We start from the raw sequence: 15,965 nt of genomic DNA on the forward strand, positions 1-15,965 counted from the left end.
AATCTGTCACTTTGTGCAGTAGTTAAGATGATTGTTTTAGGAGTTTCTGGAAACAATAAAGGCAACATCGTGTTGTGGTGATCAAATCGCTTAATTAATAATCCACAGAGGGGAGTCAAAGTAAAAATAAGATTATTACATAGAAGGAACAATAATGGATTTCCATTGTGCTGGAAGTGGCTTCAAAACAGAGACATTTGTCTAGCAGCATGTTCTATTGCTCTAGGTTGCTGGACTTCTTTCTGTGTTGCAGGTAATCTGCAGCACTGTTTATATTCCAAGAGTGAGAAGGTGCTGGGATCCAGGGATCTGGGGGCCAGAGTCATCATTCAGTCTTTCACGAAGGAGCCCAGCCGGGTCCAGCTGGAGGGGGTGCAGTTCCGAGACGTGGGGCAAGCCTTCCGTAAGCACCTGAGTTCCATCACTCTGGTGGGAGCAATGAGAGGTGAGGGGTCAAAAGCTTCCTACTTTCTGTCTTCTCCCATAAGGCACTTCTGCGTCAGACTAGGGGATGTGTGGGATTTGAAGGATTTGTAGGTGGATAGTTCTTTATATTCAACATAAGTGTTTTTCAACTTTGGTGTGCCAAAAAAATCATTCATAGTGTTTGAAGTGGAACCTCCATATGTGAATTTTAAACACGCACAGCTTATTATTCTGGAAGGAGTGAAAGGCGAGAAGCATCATTAATACATGGACTAAGCTCTGCATACCAGGTCCATTTCAGAGCGATCCTCCCGTTCCTCAGCACAGCTAATACTCACATTTTCCAGCTGTGCCTTTGTTTAAAGGTTGCTGCTGTAGGAGATTCAGAAGTTGATACCTAAGCGAAAGGCATCAGGTCAGGTTTGTGCTGCCCATGGCCCTTGAGAATGAGTTTGAACCTTTGCTGAGTTTAATGACAGAGTAATTCTTGTAGACATTAAAGGTGGAGTCTCTTGCTAGCGAACCACAATTTTTCCCCCTTTCAAATCATCTGCACATCTATCCTAATCTTCCAGTTATTTGTTTATTTATTCCTGTCATTTAGGGTAATAGTTGCTAACGTGATCGAAAGTTTTATTGCAGTTAAGGTTTCCAAGGGAAAAGATTTAATACAGGAACATAATTTATAGGATTATTTTATAATATTCACCCAAAGAGTCAAATGCAAACGAGTGTGGGAGATCTGTCCACACACTGGAGACCGAAAGAATCCAGCTGAGGGCCTGGACCCCATGACAATGTCCTGCATGAGTTCAGCTGAAAAGCTAGAGCCCATGGCAATGTCTCATGCAAATCTGTACCAAGGATCTGCACTGGGAAGGCCCAAAGGTCTGTGGTGGAAGCTAGTCAGTGGGATGATGGATCTGTACCAGCAGGCTAAGGGATCTGCACTGGAGCCAGGAAGTGATGCTCAAGGTAAGGACCAGAGCTCCCCCAGAAAGAACTGCAGCCATTTTCAGCAACAGTGAGGACCCAAGATCCTCTGAGGATAACAGCCAAGTTCGTATGAGGAAAGCCAGCATGACAGGCTTCTCCAGGAGAATCAACAGCTGACACCTTTCCTGCCAGTTCTCTTTGTATGCTGCTGGCAGCAATCCTCAGGTGGGCCCTCCACGTACAGAACCATGCTGATTCAGTTCAGCTGGGTGTTACAAGTTGACCATTAGTTAATCCACCATACCTTCCCTACTACGCTGGGTCAGTTGGTGCCTTTGTGCCCTTTTCTCTGTTCTTTGGTTGTCTACTGCATGCCGTGCTGCAGAATATTTGATGCAGACACCAGCTTCAGTGAAAGAGAGGCTAGTAGTCATACATAAGTGATAATTAGGACATGAAACCCCCTTATTCAAAATTCATTTAATTTACCTCATCTTTTTTATGGAGTAACTACCCTTTTATCAATTTCTGTATATTTGATTTGTGTGGAAAAGGGCTCAAGGCTTAAACACATGTTTAGAAATCACTGCGTTAAGACATTATCCTCCGTAAGTCCCTGATGGAATAAAAACAAATCTCTTCGTATTACAGGGTGTAACAAAGTGACTCTGGTGCTGGAGGCTTCTGGCATGCTCACCAAAGCATTTTTGTTATTTCACAGCCCGCAGGCCCCCTACCCTGTGTGGTCACTTGCCCCAGTCGCTAGAGTTAGGAGACATTGGATTCTCTGCACGGTACTTTAAGTGGTCTGCCAGTCTCTGAATTCCACCAGGAAGAGCTATGTAGATTCATTAGTTCTCACTGGCTGTCTAAAAGGACAGGCAAATTATGATGAAGCCACAGGGGGAGAGATTCAGAGTTAGGAAAAAATCGGTAGCGGATAACGTTCTGAAAGAAGTGGATATGGTGAAGTTAGTTAATAGAGTGCATCTTTTGTAAGTGATATAAGGGTCCCTGCTATTAAAGGAAATGAGATTGACAGGAATATAGAGATCCATGGTCTGTAAAACATTACAGTTGAGAATTTTCTGGGTAGTTCCAACTGTAAAAGTGAAAATATTCCATAAACCAATATGCTAGATATATGGCACCCATATGCCCTCTCTTCCTACCTGGTGATAATATTAGATCCATTTACAGGACTTATATTTATTATTCAAACAGTAAACTTTTGTTTTTTAATGGTGATGCAGTCAAGAAAGGAGGTAAGCATGCGATGTATGAAGCTACCGTTGGTGTACTGTTTTACAGCAAAGTTCTGCTAATTTTATAAGTACAAGGACTGTACTTTAAAATAATAAATGTATCAAGCAGTTAAAGAGTCATTTATTATCATTATTAAGTGCTGCGTAGTCTCCATAATTATGTGTGCTGTACTTTTATCTTGCTGGTGGTGCAGTAGGTTTGTTTTCCACTGGCATCACCACAAGCCCATGAATAATGGGTTGTGCTTCAATATTCTGACTGCTGCCATGTCACCAAGTGATAGGAGATTCTCACTCCCATATATTCTATGGACCTACCACTGTATATGCATTGACCGCAGTGTGACACTGACCGCAGTGTCACTGAGTGCAGTATAACTAGAGCTGATGCTTAGGAAATATTTATTCATCGACTGATCTAGACTGTATAATCCAGTTCAGGGGCCAGAGATAGAAAGACTAGATCCAGGGCAATGATTTTCCTAAATGTTGATTCCACTTAGCATTGTAGAGGATACTTTCCCTCTAACTTCATAAGCTTTTCATATTCGAATGTGAGAATCACGATGATCAGGCCGACATTTGGCTTTGCTAACAATTTGGAATAGGAATCTCTGTCCACTTTAGGCTAAGAATAGCACTGCTTTGCAAGTTATAAATATTAATTTGTTTATAAGATATAGCTCAGGAAATAATGATCATACCTCCTTATCAAGATGCAGCTTTCAAAGATCAGAATTGATCCATGAATATTACTCTCCACAGTCCTTGCGCTTTCATTTATCATAGTGTGATGAAAATTTATGCCAAAGGTGATGGTCTGGTGGAAATCCTGAAAGCCATGGGTTCTTTTGTGGTTTGGCCCTATCTTCTCTTTCTCAGTTGATTTTCTTTTCTAAGATTTGATCCTTGGATTTCAACCTGTTTATCTTTAAGGGCTATTCACCTGAGTTGCCCATATCCTTGATTTGATTGCCCCTTCCAACTCAGCTTCTGAGTTTTGTGGTTGTAAGGAAGATATTTCTAGCCATGGTATAGTTTGCTTTGGGTATGGTTAGGGGAATCCCAAGGAGCCTTTGAGATCTAGTTGTAATTTCCACCTTATTCTTTCCTGTTCAGGTTCCTACATGCGGGGCTGTACAGTTTGGAGCTCTTTCAGCAGGGGGCTTGACCTGGGCAGGACCTGGGGCCTGGAGGTGGACAGTAATGTGTTCTACAAGATTTTAGGCCATGCCCTGCTGGTGGGTAAGTGGAAGGAACTTGTTTACCTTCTGTACTCTTGAATAGGATGCCTAGTTTTTCACAGGGAATTCTCCCCAAATCTTTAATTCCCAATTTATAAAACTTTGGCCTTCTAATCATTACAAATATGCCATGGTTAAAAATTCTAAACTTCAATAGTCTTCACTGGATGACTTACTAAACTCAGTCAATAAGAAACTGATCTTTTAAAGTTTCAGTTCAGGTTAACAAATATATAGTGGGAAGTTTTAAAATTTATTGCTTGATATTTTTCACAGTAATCTTAAGTCAGTTCCATATGTGCATGTACAATCTCACAGGCTATCAAAGTTGAACGTTAGCCAAAGATTTAAAACATCTTTAAATCTATTCTTAATTGCTCCTGTGGCTTGCCGATTCATTCATGCTTCAGGATCTTCTAACTGGTCACTTGTTTTCCCTTTTTGTCTCTTAAAGTTCATTGCAAAACCTAGAAAAATCTCAAATTGTGTCATGTCATTCCTCCTCTAGAAGCCCTTTAAGAGTTTCTTATTGCAGTTAGAATATAAACAAAGATTTTAATATAGTTTGAAAGATTGCTTCAGCGACTTCTTTTGTCTCTGTTAATGTCTGTAAACTGGTCTTGCTTGTTCCCTCTCCCTCGGTCGTCTAGGGACATGGATCTATTTTATTTTATCCTTTTGAAAAACCATACTTTCTTCAGTCTCATGGGTTTTGCACAGCCCTTTTTCTTTGTTCAAGCCACTCACCCAAGTCTAGTCCTTCTATTTAAGTACATTAAGCACCAGTCAGCACTTCATGATTGAAAATATACGTTACAATTCTGATCATCTGATTAATGTCACTTTGCCACCAGATTCCATGAGGATGTTGTTTCCTTAGAGTTCAGCATGTGAACTCATGCACTGTAGGTCTGCCAGCTGAAAGAGATGAATGAATAAAGGAGAAAAAGGTCTCCGCTTGTATCAAAATGGTAAAGCAAATCAGATTCACTTAGAGTGAGAGTATAGCTATATTAGATAAATAATAGTTTTTTGTATTTAAATTAACACTGATATTAGTGGAAAAATGTATCTTTTATTTATTTATGCTGTGATAGATGCTACAAAGCTTCTACCTGGGCGTGGTGGTAAACACCAGTGTTACCCGATCTTGGGAGGCTGAAGCAGAAGGATCACAAATTTAAGGCCAGCCTTGGCTATATCACAAGTTCAGGGCTAGCCTAGATTACCTGGTGAGACCCTGTCTCAAGAAACACAACACATCAAAACAAAACTCTACAAATGTTCTAATCATGAGAGGCAAACTGCTTACTGAGGAAATGTCAGTCATATGAACTGGCTTTACTCCAGCTCTAAAAGGCAGAGCTAAGGGTACTTGAGGTGATTAGCAACAGAAAAACGTGTGGATTAGGAAAGGACAAACACAAAGAGTCAAAGTAACAGATGTAGGATTTACTTTGCTTATTCTCACTTTTGTCTGTGTAAGGGACAAAACCTCCAGCAGAAATTCAGGAAGATACCCTAACATTATGATTTTAACAGAAAACAAAGAAATGGGATAGATACTCATCATGCAAGAGAGAAAAATTGTTGGAGGAATCAGCCTTTTGGGCTTGGATATTGAGACTTATAGGCTCTTGGCATCTGATGTATTGCAAGTGGGGGTAATGTATTCTAGGGAAAGTACTCTATTTAACAAGTTATACATCCGGGATCATGAAATGGCAGAGGTGACTGAGACACACAAACAGTGAGGCTCTCATGAGGGGTTCTGTGGAGCGGTCCTTGCTCATGCATCTTAAGTGACTCATTGCTGTGTCTCAGGGCCCATGTGTGCTCTTCTATTGCAGTCATTGAACGCAAGGGTCCCTGGTCCTCCAGAACATTCAGCCTGGTCCTGCAGAACATTCCAGACCTTCCAGGGAAGAGAGAAGTGTGCAGATAGCTGGTGGCCAATCTCCCAGGAACAAGGCTGGAGCTGACAGAGTGTCTGACAGTAGAAACAGTCAGTTAGACTCCTCCTAGGAAGTAAAATAAAAGATTTATTTTTCTGCTCTTCACTTCAGTGGAAGTGAGTTTTTAATGCAGGATACTCCTGAACTAAAAATCCATATGATCTATATTTCTTTATCTCATTCATAGAGAAAAACACACACAAAATCAAAACAACCAACAGGCAAAGAAAGTGTTGAAGTGTCTCTTGTTTTCCTGAGTGGCACCGGATCTGCCGAAGTAACATAATCTTTTGTTCTCAGGGACACATATGGAGATAAGCTATGTCCCCTGGGAGCTGATTCTCAGAAGAAAACTTGGTAAATATGTAAAGTGATTTTAAATCTATTACAGTCCATTTACAATGGTCATGTATTTCATACAGAAAAATGTTAGATGTTTCAAATTTTCTGAGCTAAGTGTTTCCTGAAGATGCAGCACACATATATATTTCTATGAAATACGTTAGGTCAACGAGGATATATGTGAGTAGAATCAAAAGTGTTGGGTTGTGTGAGTTTTAAGTGTATTTATGAATCCCTGGGTTTTATTTGTGTTTTTAAAAACAAGGCTGGTCAGAACAAGGGAACATAATAAGAAACAATGTGATCATCAGTGTTTCTGGTGCTGAGGGTCTCTCCAGTCCTGAAATGTTGACTCCTTCTGGAATCTACGTTGGCAGCCCTACCAACGTCATAGAGGTAAGAGCGTCAGCCCCTCCAGGAGGGTCCGAGCTGAGAGGGCATAAAACTCACTGCAAGTGAAACTGGAGCATCAGAGTCAGGCATGTGGTTTGAAATGTTTGTTTGCCACATGCTAATATCAAGAAATTAATTTATGATTCTCCATGAAAGGAATACTTTGGAATAAGTTCAGTTGTTTTCTGAGAATTCTTATAAAACTCTGAAGCAATATCTATGTGGAGCAAACCAAAGCAAATATCGATCATTCTCTGGGCATGTAGATGAATGCAAGCGACATGTGAATATCTTCCTGACTTATCCACCGTGGATGCTGATTTTATTTCTTCTGATTCCAATACTAGTTACTTTCACTGTCTTGCTATATTAACGTGACTATATTATTTCCTTATGACAGTGTTTCAGACTGCATTGTGAGATGTATGAGCTCGTGTAGGATTTTAGGAGGATGTGAGGTACTTTGATGACCTTATTTTTTAATGTCATTATTTAATGTAACAACATTTATTTCTCTTGGGAAATTTTTAACCGCTTTATGAAATTAAATTACAGTTAACTATATACTTAGCTGTACAGTTTAATCGTAGATTTGCGAATGAGGAATGGCATCAGAATAATAGAAGGGCATTTCTTTTCCCTTTTCCAATTCTTTTATCTCATGGGTTGTCTATGGAAGCCGTGAAGGGTCACTTTCTTTGAGGACACTGCTCTGAGGATATCATATTAGGACAACTATGCCGTGTTTCCGAGGAGTTCGGAGGATGTGTGTCTCTCCCCCTGATCATCTGTTTTTAATTACCTCCAGCTGAATCACCCCTCATAAAAAGTTGTGGTTTTCTGTTCAACCCTCCTTAAACTCTTAATAGCGTTTATGCTGAGCACAGCGCTTCCACACCATTTTAGGTGCCTAATAGGGGTGGCTAATATGTCAGGAAGGAAAGGAGGCAGAACTGCACGGGTTGTAAGAAGCTGAAATCTAGGCAAGTTGCATGTAACTTTACTTTAGAGCTTCTTGACTCTCTGTGCCAGAAGCTGTGGGGACTCCAGAACCATGCTTTTGTGAATCTTTCTTGGGTAGCAGTCCTAACTACCCTGAATTGCCTACTGGGGAGGAAACCCTCACGGCTGACTAGCTCGTGCTCCTGTATGAGCCTAGGGCGCCCATCTCTCTGGGTAGGAACTGTACTGTCTCCAGGGCAGATTTCTTGTCACTTGCTGAGGGGAAGAAGAGGAGCTTGAGAAGTCTGAAAAGCTAGTGCGTCACCTTAACCTTTATAGACTGACAGGTGGAAAAATGCACACCTAGCAATGGAAAAATTCAGCCTAGAACTAGGTATTTTTTCTGTCTTCTGATATCTTTCATTTCTATCCATTTGCTTCTTTCCTCATATATACAGTAATTTATAAAATTTTAAAGATGCAATGCATGTGTTTTGAGAATGTATGTTGAGGGTAATTTGATAATACGCTTACTAGGCATATTTGAAACATATTCATCTTCAACAATCTTAAAATTTTGTAGTTATCTTTTCATTTGCTTATCAGCTTTTAGACCTTAGTGCAATATCTAAAACATAATAGTTGCTCAATAAAAATGTGTTGTGTAAGATGAATAAATGTTAGTATACATCTATAAACAAAGAATAGGAAGGGAGCAAAAGAAAAAAGCAAAGAAGAGATTCTAATATTCCAAAATCATTTTGATGGCAACATAATTTTAATCAGTGGCAACATCTGAATCCTGTGGGACCTATGTGTTAGTGTGAAATCTTACAAAGTCCAGCTTGAGTTCTTTTTAGTTACACCACTATCTTTCTGCTATGCTGTGGCTTTTAAATTCTATTTTCTGGAATGTGCCTTTACTAAAGGCACAAGTAATAGCAGGGCAGATATGGAAAACCCTAAAAGTTATGAGCTTCTTTTGATCTTTTGGGCCTGTGAAGATCATTTTAGTCATTGAGCAAGTGGGAGATTAGTGTTTATTAAGTATGTCCTGTGATACCCTTAGTCCTTGATGAATGCATTCTAGAAATAGGGCTTTGTTCCAAAAGAATAACGTGGAGGTGAGAGTGATAGCAACGTGTATACGTTTGTACGCATGTGTGGGGAGTGTGGAGCAGAAGGAGATGTGGTGGAAAGACCTGCCCCACCTCACCATAGTCCTGGTATCCAGGAGAGAGAGATTCCTTTCCTCCACGGAGCTGTTTCAGGGGTTGCGGCTTGCATGTCCGGCTGTGTCATTGGTTCAGGGTTGGAAATCTCCTTAAGGGAATGCACTCAAGCCTTGCATATCACTGCATTACTGTGATTAATTAGGATTGTCTTTATTATCGCAAACTTTTAATTTTGAGATAGTTTCAGACTTGCAAGATGTTGCAAAAATATAACAGTTTCTGTGTGCCCTTCACCCGCTTCCTCCAGCGATGACCGAACCGGGGTCATGGAACGGTATCAAAACCAAGGCGTTACCTTGGTGTCAGTGTGGTGCTCTTAACTGAAGAAGGTGCTTTCATCTTCTTGTCTGGGTAACCAAATGGAAACCCTAAAAGCTCTCCACATGCATGAGTCTACCTTTGAAATCCACGACCTGACAGGCAGGGGAAGAAATCCCCAGGTCTGTGCCAGAGTTTATGGTTTTATATTATTCCCGCATGGTCCTGACCCAGAGGTTAGGACCAAACTCTCAGCTGCAGTGAACGGGATTCACCTTGGCTTCCAGGGAGTCACCTTTACAGTTCCCTTACCTTCATCCCTGAGCAGCACAAAGGGATTGCCAGTGCAGCGTTTCCTTTGTTTTCCATCCACAAGGCCTGCTGTCCTCCTGCCCAGGATGCTGTTGGATACATCCAGGGCAGTTTCTTTGAGAGGCAAAATCTGAGCTCTGTGCCTTCGTGCCAGTGAGGACTCATGCGTGGTATTGCGTTCGAGTCTCCAGGGATCCTGCAGCATTCCTCCATACACTCCTTCTTAGGCCTGTGCCAGGCTCTTTAGGAACAGGTCGGGGGTGGTTCTTCCTCATCCCTGTAGCCTCTGAATTGAGGACCACCCCCAAGCCCAGCCCGCTTTCCCTCAGCAACCCCAGCCTCTGAGACCCTGGCCTCTTTTGCAGGAGTCCCTTATATCTGTCCATCTTTCCAGAACCCAAAACCCGTGTGACCCTGTTTCCATCTCCTCAGGCTGAAAAGGTTTTGCTCTCAGACAGCAGGATAGCTCACACTTGAGAGGTTTGGAGTTCCCCATGTTTATGTAGTGGTTGGAAATTTTCTAGGAGCAGACTTTTGTTTAGGATAGTCCGTGGAAAAAGCCCGAAGAAGAGCCCTTTGGAGACATTCATTTAATTTAAGGGGAATTTGTTCTGGTTCGGAATCAATTTCATAAGGAAGACTGTGCAGGCCTAGAACTAAAGGCCCAGCCTCAGTCCTCTCATCCTCCCCATTCAATAGGTAATGCATATTTAAGAGCTGCCTGAAGGGTTAACTCACATTTTTTTCTGGTGACTATAGACACACACCTCAAGGAGCTGGCTTACTTGGGCAGTTAATTTCTCTCTGGAATTTCTCCTGCTTGAATGTCCATAATACATTGATTTCCGCAAAGAATTGATTTCCACACAAAATTCCCTGCTTGCCTTAAACCCTTCCCCGCAAGCCGCTGGCTGCCTGCATAAATATGTGAATCATTTGTAGCATACCTGATTGGAGCTGCAAGTAAAAGAGCCGGGAAGTAATGTGATCTGACTGCTGATGTGCCTTTTTCATAAGCAAAGTGAGCCTTATCAGTCCTTTGCAATCTCCTGCCCAACTATCAACGCATTTGGAAAGTGTTTATATATGGTCACTCAGATGTTCCATCCATTTGAATGGAACTGTGGCAGATGAGTCAGCAAATCCGTTCAGTCACTGGAAATGCACACCTGCTTCCTGAACACCTCTGCTGGTAGTGGTGCTGAGCAAGGATGTAGCTCCTGGAATATATTTTTGAAATGTTGGAAACTTTCTCCTTCTCCTGAAGTCTTGGCAAGGAACTAACATTTCACTGGTAATGAAATGACCGTACACATCCAAGTAGCACTTTAGCCTGTAGCACTTTTCTCACTGATCATATATTTGCAGAGAAGGTGGGTGTTCAAGGACCACGGCCCTTCTCAGACCTTCAGCTCTCAATTCTTAGTTCTGTGGATCATACTGCAGGTCATGGGTGAGGTCATGTGTGCAGAGGACTCATAGCCTCTAGGGGTAGATTATCTAGGAAGTGAATCTACACATGTAGTATTCTGGGAAAGGTTTTAGTTGTGTAATCATGACTGAGAACAGTGACTCTGGTGTCACTGTGTGTGTCTATCAGTGCTGAAGAGATCTATTGGATGTTTTCATTTACCAACTCAGAGATAGGGCTTCTTCTCACGGCTGAGACTGATTAGTGTATATACAGTTTTCTAGCATAAGAGAAGAATTGAGATAACTGATTTAATGCTAGTCAGTGTTCTTTTGGGGAGTCTCTAATGCCAGCTTTGGTTGTCTTAAATAATATAAATACTCTTCTCATAGAGACTATTACAGCACTTTTATTGTAATGGACCATGTTTTATATTGGGGATATGAACTCTGACCAGATTTGGAGATAGGCTACTGGTAAGTGGGCATGAATTACTTTGATAATGCATAGCTCCAATGTAGACTGTAGAAAAGGGCATGTCTGCTATGGTAGTTGGTATTTGGGGCCAAATGACCCCTTGTGGTGAGTTCAGTCCTCCATTTAGCAACATCTCTGGTCTCCACTTACTGAATACCAGTAACAGTTTCTTCCAGCATTTGAGTTGTGGTCAACAAAACGGTCTCTGGAGATTTCCGAAAGTTCCCTGGTTATCCTTGGTTGATGACTGCTGCATTAAGCTACGTGTCCCAAGATCACTGATGTCTTAGAGACGTCCCAAATTCTCTGAAGTCCTATTAACATTCTGAGTGTAATTCGACTTAATATTTCAGTGATATCCCAAAAGTCACTTTTGCTGAATACCATGTGAGAAAACATACGACTAGAATTGTAAATGGCCACAGGAAATTGGAGAACTGCTCGGAATCCAGATAATGAAGAGCAGTAGAGAGTGGACCAACTCTGCACAAAGCAAGAACATTCTGTAACTCTGTACAAAAAACAAGGACTCACTGTCTATTTACAAACAGCCGGGAGAAGACAATCTTTGGGCCCAGGACAAATAACAAGCTAAAGTCTGGTAAACAGCCATGATTACTGGGGACTGTGTCAGCATGGGCTGGCACCCTGACCAGGTTCTGGCTGCTCCTGCCAGGTAGGCTGCCAGTCTCTGGGCAAACTCTAGCCCTGGCTCACACTTTCCAGAGACTTAAGGGCTACAGGGACTAGGGCATTCGTCCCCCTTTCACAGGAGGAAGGGAGTTGAGTAATACTGGCTTAAAAAGAACCTATTTTAGGTACTTTTTCTCCATTGGGCTTTTGCTAGTGTCTTTCTAGTGTCTCTCTAATCTTTGAAGATCTTCTAGGACTTGAGTGACTAGGTTGTCCAGGTTGACTTTCTGAGACCACAAAAGCAGTTCTCCTTATGGGATCAGAGTTCATCTTCATCAGAGGCATCAGAGCACCTTGCAGCGCTTTAGATGCACAATATTGTCCCTCTTTGTCTTAGCTATTGTCCTGTTGCTAAGACAAAGTACCCAACACCTGCAAGTTAAAGATGGGGAGGTTTACCTTGCCTCACAGTGTGTACAGAGTGTATAGGTGTCAGTCAGTAGTTGGCCGGCTCCAAGGCAGGGAGGCATGGCAGAGGGGAAACAGTCCATGGTAGGGCAGCATGGCAGCAGAGAAACCTCCACAGCAGGGCAGGCAGGAGGCAGAGAGTAATCAAAGGAGCCAGTGTGTGTTTTTGCATAGAACCTAGGGGAGAGGCTCAGGTTAGTGTCACTGTAACCTCATTGCAGTAGCTTAAAAGGAGGCCTTCATTTGAGATACAGCTCTTGGGCAAGTTAAAGTATACCTGTAGCTGCCTAAACATAGAGTAACAAGAGGATAGTTTCATCCTGACAGAGAGAAGTGAGACAAAGAGTTTCAGTGTGAGACTCTCTTGCTAAATGAACTAAAGCTTAAATATTGGTTTCTCTTATATGAGAAACCTAAACTATAAATCAGTGAATAAAATAAGGGCAATATGATAGACACTACCATGCAGGCTTCTGGGGATGGAGAAGTGGGTCAAGCATGGGAAGAGAACGGGCAAAGTGATCAAAGGTGACTATGCCCATACAAATTCCCCCAAATGAACACATACCATTCTATATTGTAAAGATATATTATAAATAATACAAAGTGCAGCTAAAAGTCTTTCTTTTCAGCAGTCTTAGCACACATGGAATAATTTTTTTTTTTTTTTTTATTCTGTAGGGAAACAGAGTTTATGCTGCTGGCTATGGCTACTTTTTTCATCTTGTGACCGGCCAAACATCGAAAGCACCACTCCTCTCATTCTCCCAGAACACTGCACATTCCTGCACGAGGTAATGAGGAAAAGTCACCAGCATTTGGGGTGTAATGGTTACGATTTAGCACTTTTCTGTAGGATACTACCAGAGGGTATAACTTTTGGCATTTGTTTGAGATCTGCTGATGCTACAGTATAAATATTTCTTAAGTCACATTATTAAAGTGTGATTGACATACAAAAATCTGTACACATTTGGCTGTACAGACTTGATAAGAATGAAGATACGTGTATACCTATGAAACCAACTTACAGCCTGTGCCATAAATATAGTCATCAACTGTAAATGCTTTGTTCCTGGTATGCTTATTTATTTATTATTGCCGGAACCCTTGAAATAAGATGTATAATCTCTTTGTAAAATTGTGGTTATACAATCCAGAACTGCTAACTACATGTACGACAGGTACAATGTATCTCTTGGACTTACTCATCTCTCATAGGTAAAATTTTATATCTTTTGACTAATACTTCCTTGTTTCCCTCCAGCCTCTGGTAGCCACCATTTTATTTTCTGTTTTGTTTGTTTGTTTGTTTGGTACTGGGAATCATCTTTTTTTTGGCACTTTGAGTATGTTAGATTTCTAATAAGAGGGTAGCATTTCTTCTTCTGTGTCTTGTCAGCCTCCGCAACACACTGTCCTTAGCTTCATCTGCATTGGCACAAATAGCAATATTCCCTTGTTTTGAAGGCTGAATGATGTCACATTGTGTGCTTACAGCACATCTTCTCCATTCATTCTTCTGTTGATGGATACTTAGGTTGCCTCTTTGTCTTGGCTGTGGAGAGTAACTTTGTAAGGTTTTAGATCATAAAAATGTGATGGTTAAGGAAAGAGAACAGAGTCACATGACAAACCTACAAAAACCTGGAATGTACCTTTTGTAGCTAGTTAGGATGCCAAAGGAAGGGAAGGTGGGGGAGGAAGATGGAGAGAGAGAGAGAGGAAGAGCAAGAAGAAAGAAGAAGAAGCAGAAGAAGGAGGAGGAGTCAGAGTTGGAGAAAGAGGAGATGGAGAGGGAAATAGTGAGAGGGAGAGAGAGAGAGGAGGGAGAGGGGAAATTTAAATTTCAAAGTGGTTCAGAACAACTGTACTACCAGGTGGTAGGAAGCTGGCAGGTTTGGCTCAGATCCCAGTGGAGAGATCAGCCTTGGAGAAGAGGCTGCGATGACTTAGTTGCTCATAGAATGAAGAGACTTGTTCAAAGCCTTTGTCATGTAGAGAGTAAGGCCACCTGCTAAGAACAAGCACACGTGAAACAAGATGGGGTGAAGAATTTGAGGCACATAGGAAAAATGCCACTTCAGAGCACGTCAGGTCCTGCTTCAAATCCTAACTTCTCAACCAGTCAATTCCTTTTAGTTTTCTTGAAGAATCTGATCCATTGGGCTGAGGGTGCAGCTATGTGGTAGAGTGCTTATCTACCATGTGGCAGACCTTGGTTCTGTCCTCAATACCAGAAGCATCACATTCTTTATTCGTAAAGTGGGGACAAGTCTACTTGGAAAGTTTGGTGTAAAATTAGAGCTGGTTGATATATTATGTCAAGAAGAACACCTGGAATATAATAAGAAACTAATAATTGATAGCCATAAATATAATAATAATATCAGTAATAATATTGTTAAATAATGATAGGAAATAGTGAGAAGAGAATAAAGAATATGAAAAATTGCTAAGCAACATTAAAGTGTCACCCACGGCTGAGATTAGTTCGTGTGTGATGAAATTTTCACCATGAATATCGAGCAGCTTTGCACAGTCCTGAAAGGTGAGGGAAGAAACCGTGCAGACCAGAGGACAGTGATGGTGGAGAACTGCAAGTATAAGAAGAAAATGTGAGAGAGTTACTGGTGTTGGTTTCTACTCTGCTGTGGAGAGGACACTTTAGAGGGCTTGGTAACATGGCATGGACCATGGCAACCTGCCTTGTCCTGAGACCCAGGAGCGGGTCACAGAGAATAACATAACAGAAGGCTAAGGAATGAGCAATGACACTTAGCAGGGTTACAAGTCTTATCTAGTTTCACTTGTTCACATTCATTAGCTTTTCATCTGATAGGGGGTTAATATCGAGAATATGCAAGACACTAAACTCAATAGCAAAACCCCAAATAATCCAATTTGAAAATGGGCAGTAGACTTACACAGACATTTCTCAAAAAAAAAAAAAGATAAGCAAGTTTCCAAAAAGTATATGAAAAAATGCTTAAAATCGTCAGTAGAAAATAAAATCAGTTCCATCGTGAGATGTCGTCTCCTAGCAGTTAGAATGCATAACATAAGTATGGGCAAAGATACAGAGAAAAGAGCAAAACTTGTACACTGTGAGTGTTTTTATGATGTGTGATTAAAAATAATACATTGATTGCTGCTGCCCAGGGCTATCCACCAGAAAGGCAGGACCATGACAACATCATGGTATGTGTTAGGATGTGTTTGAGTATTGGAACATTATCACATGCTACTCCTGATTATGTTAGTTACTATGCATTAACTTAAAAATATGTATAAAAACTTCAGTAGTTCCAATGAGAAAAGTGGAAGGTTAGCGACATAGCAGTTCTCTTAATTTCATTCTCTTTTTGTACTTTTTAAGGTTTGGGCTCTTTGTGTACCCCAAGTTTCAGCCACCTTGGGATCAGGACACTGGCCCTACTCTGTTCCAGAATTTCGTGGTTTGGGGAAGTGCAGGTGGCGCTCAGGTAAGTTTCTTAAGCTTTTTCAAAATTGAATCGTTCTTTGTTTTTTCCCTCCAATCTTTGTCATCTCTGTTGAAATGGGACTGGTTTCCTGAGGAGAGGATTATGATGTTATCACAGTCTGAAGGAGCCAGTGACATCATAGTTATTGTGTGGAGTGGTTGTTAAATAAAAAAATTCCTTGTG

At 41.2% G+C, this 15,965-nt stretch overlaps 1 protein-coding gene across 1 annotated transcript in view; it reads left to right on the top strand.

Moving 5' to 3' along the window:
• The window catches only part of Pkhd1 (polycystic kidney and hepatic disease 1 (autosomal recessive)), a gene marked incomplete in the record, with an annotated part of 446,270 nt that overhangs the window by 178,317 nt on the left and 251,988 nt on the right, over nt 1–15,965 (top strand). Inside the window, 6 exon segments of the mRNA XM_013510899.1 lie at nt 254–445; nt 3,747–3,872; nt 6,127–6,183; nt 6,434–6,564; nt 12,979–13,091; nt 15,677–15,782. Of these exon segments, the coding sequence (XP_013366353.1) occupies nt 254–445; nt 3,747–3,872; nt 6,127–6,183; nt 6,434–6,564; nt 12,979–13,091; nt 15,677–15,782 (725 nt within the window).

This window comes from Chinchilla lanigera, unplaced genomic scaffold (assembly GCF_000276665.1).
Source record: "Chinchilla lanigera isolate Chin_1 unplaced genomic scaffold, ChiLan1.0 scaffold00010, whole genome shotgun sequence".
Classification (NCBI taxonomy): domain Eukaryota; kingdom Metazoa; phylum Chordata; class Mammalia; order Rodentia; family Chinchillidae; genus Chinchilla; species Chinchilla lanigera.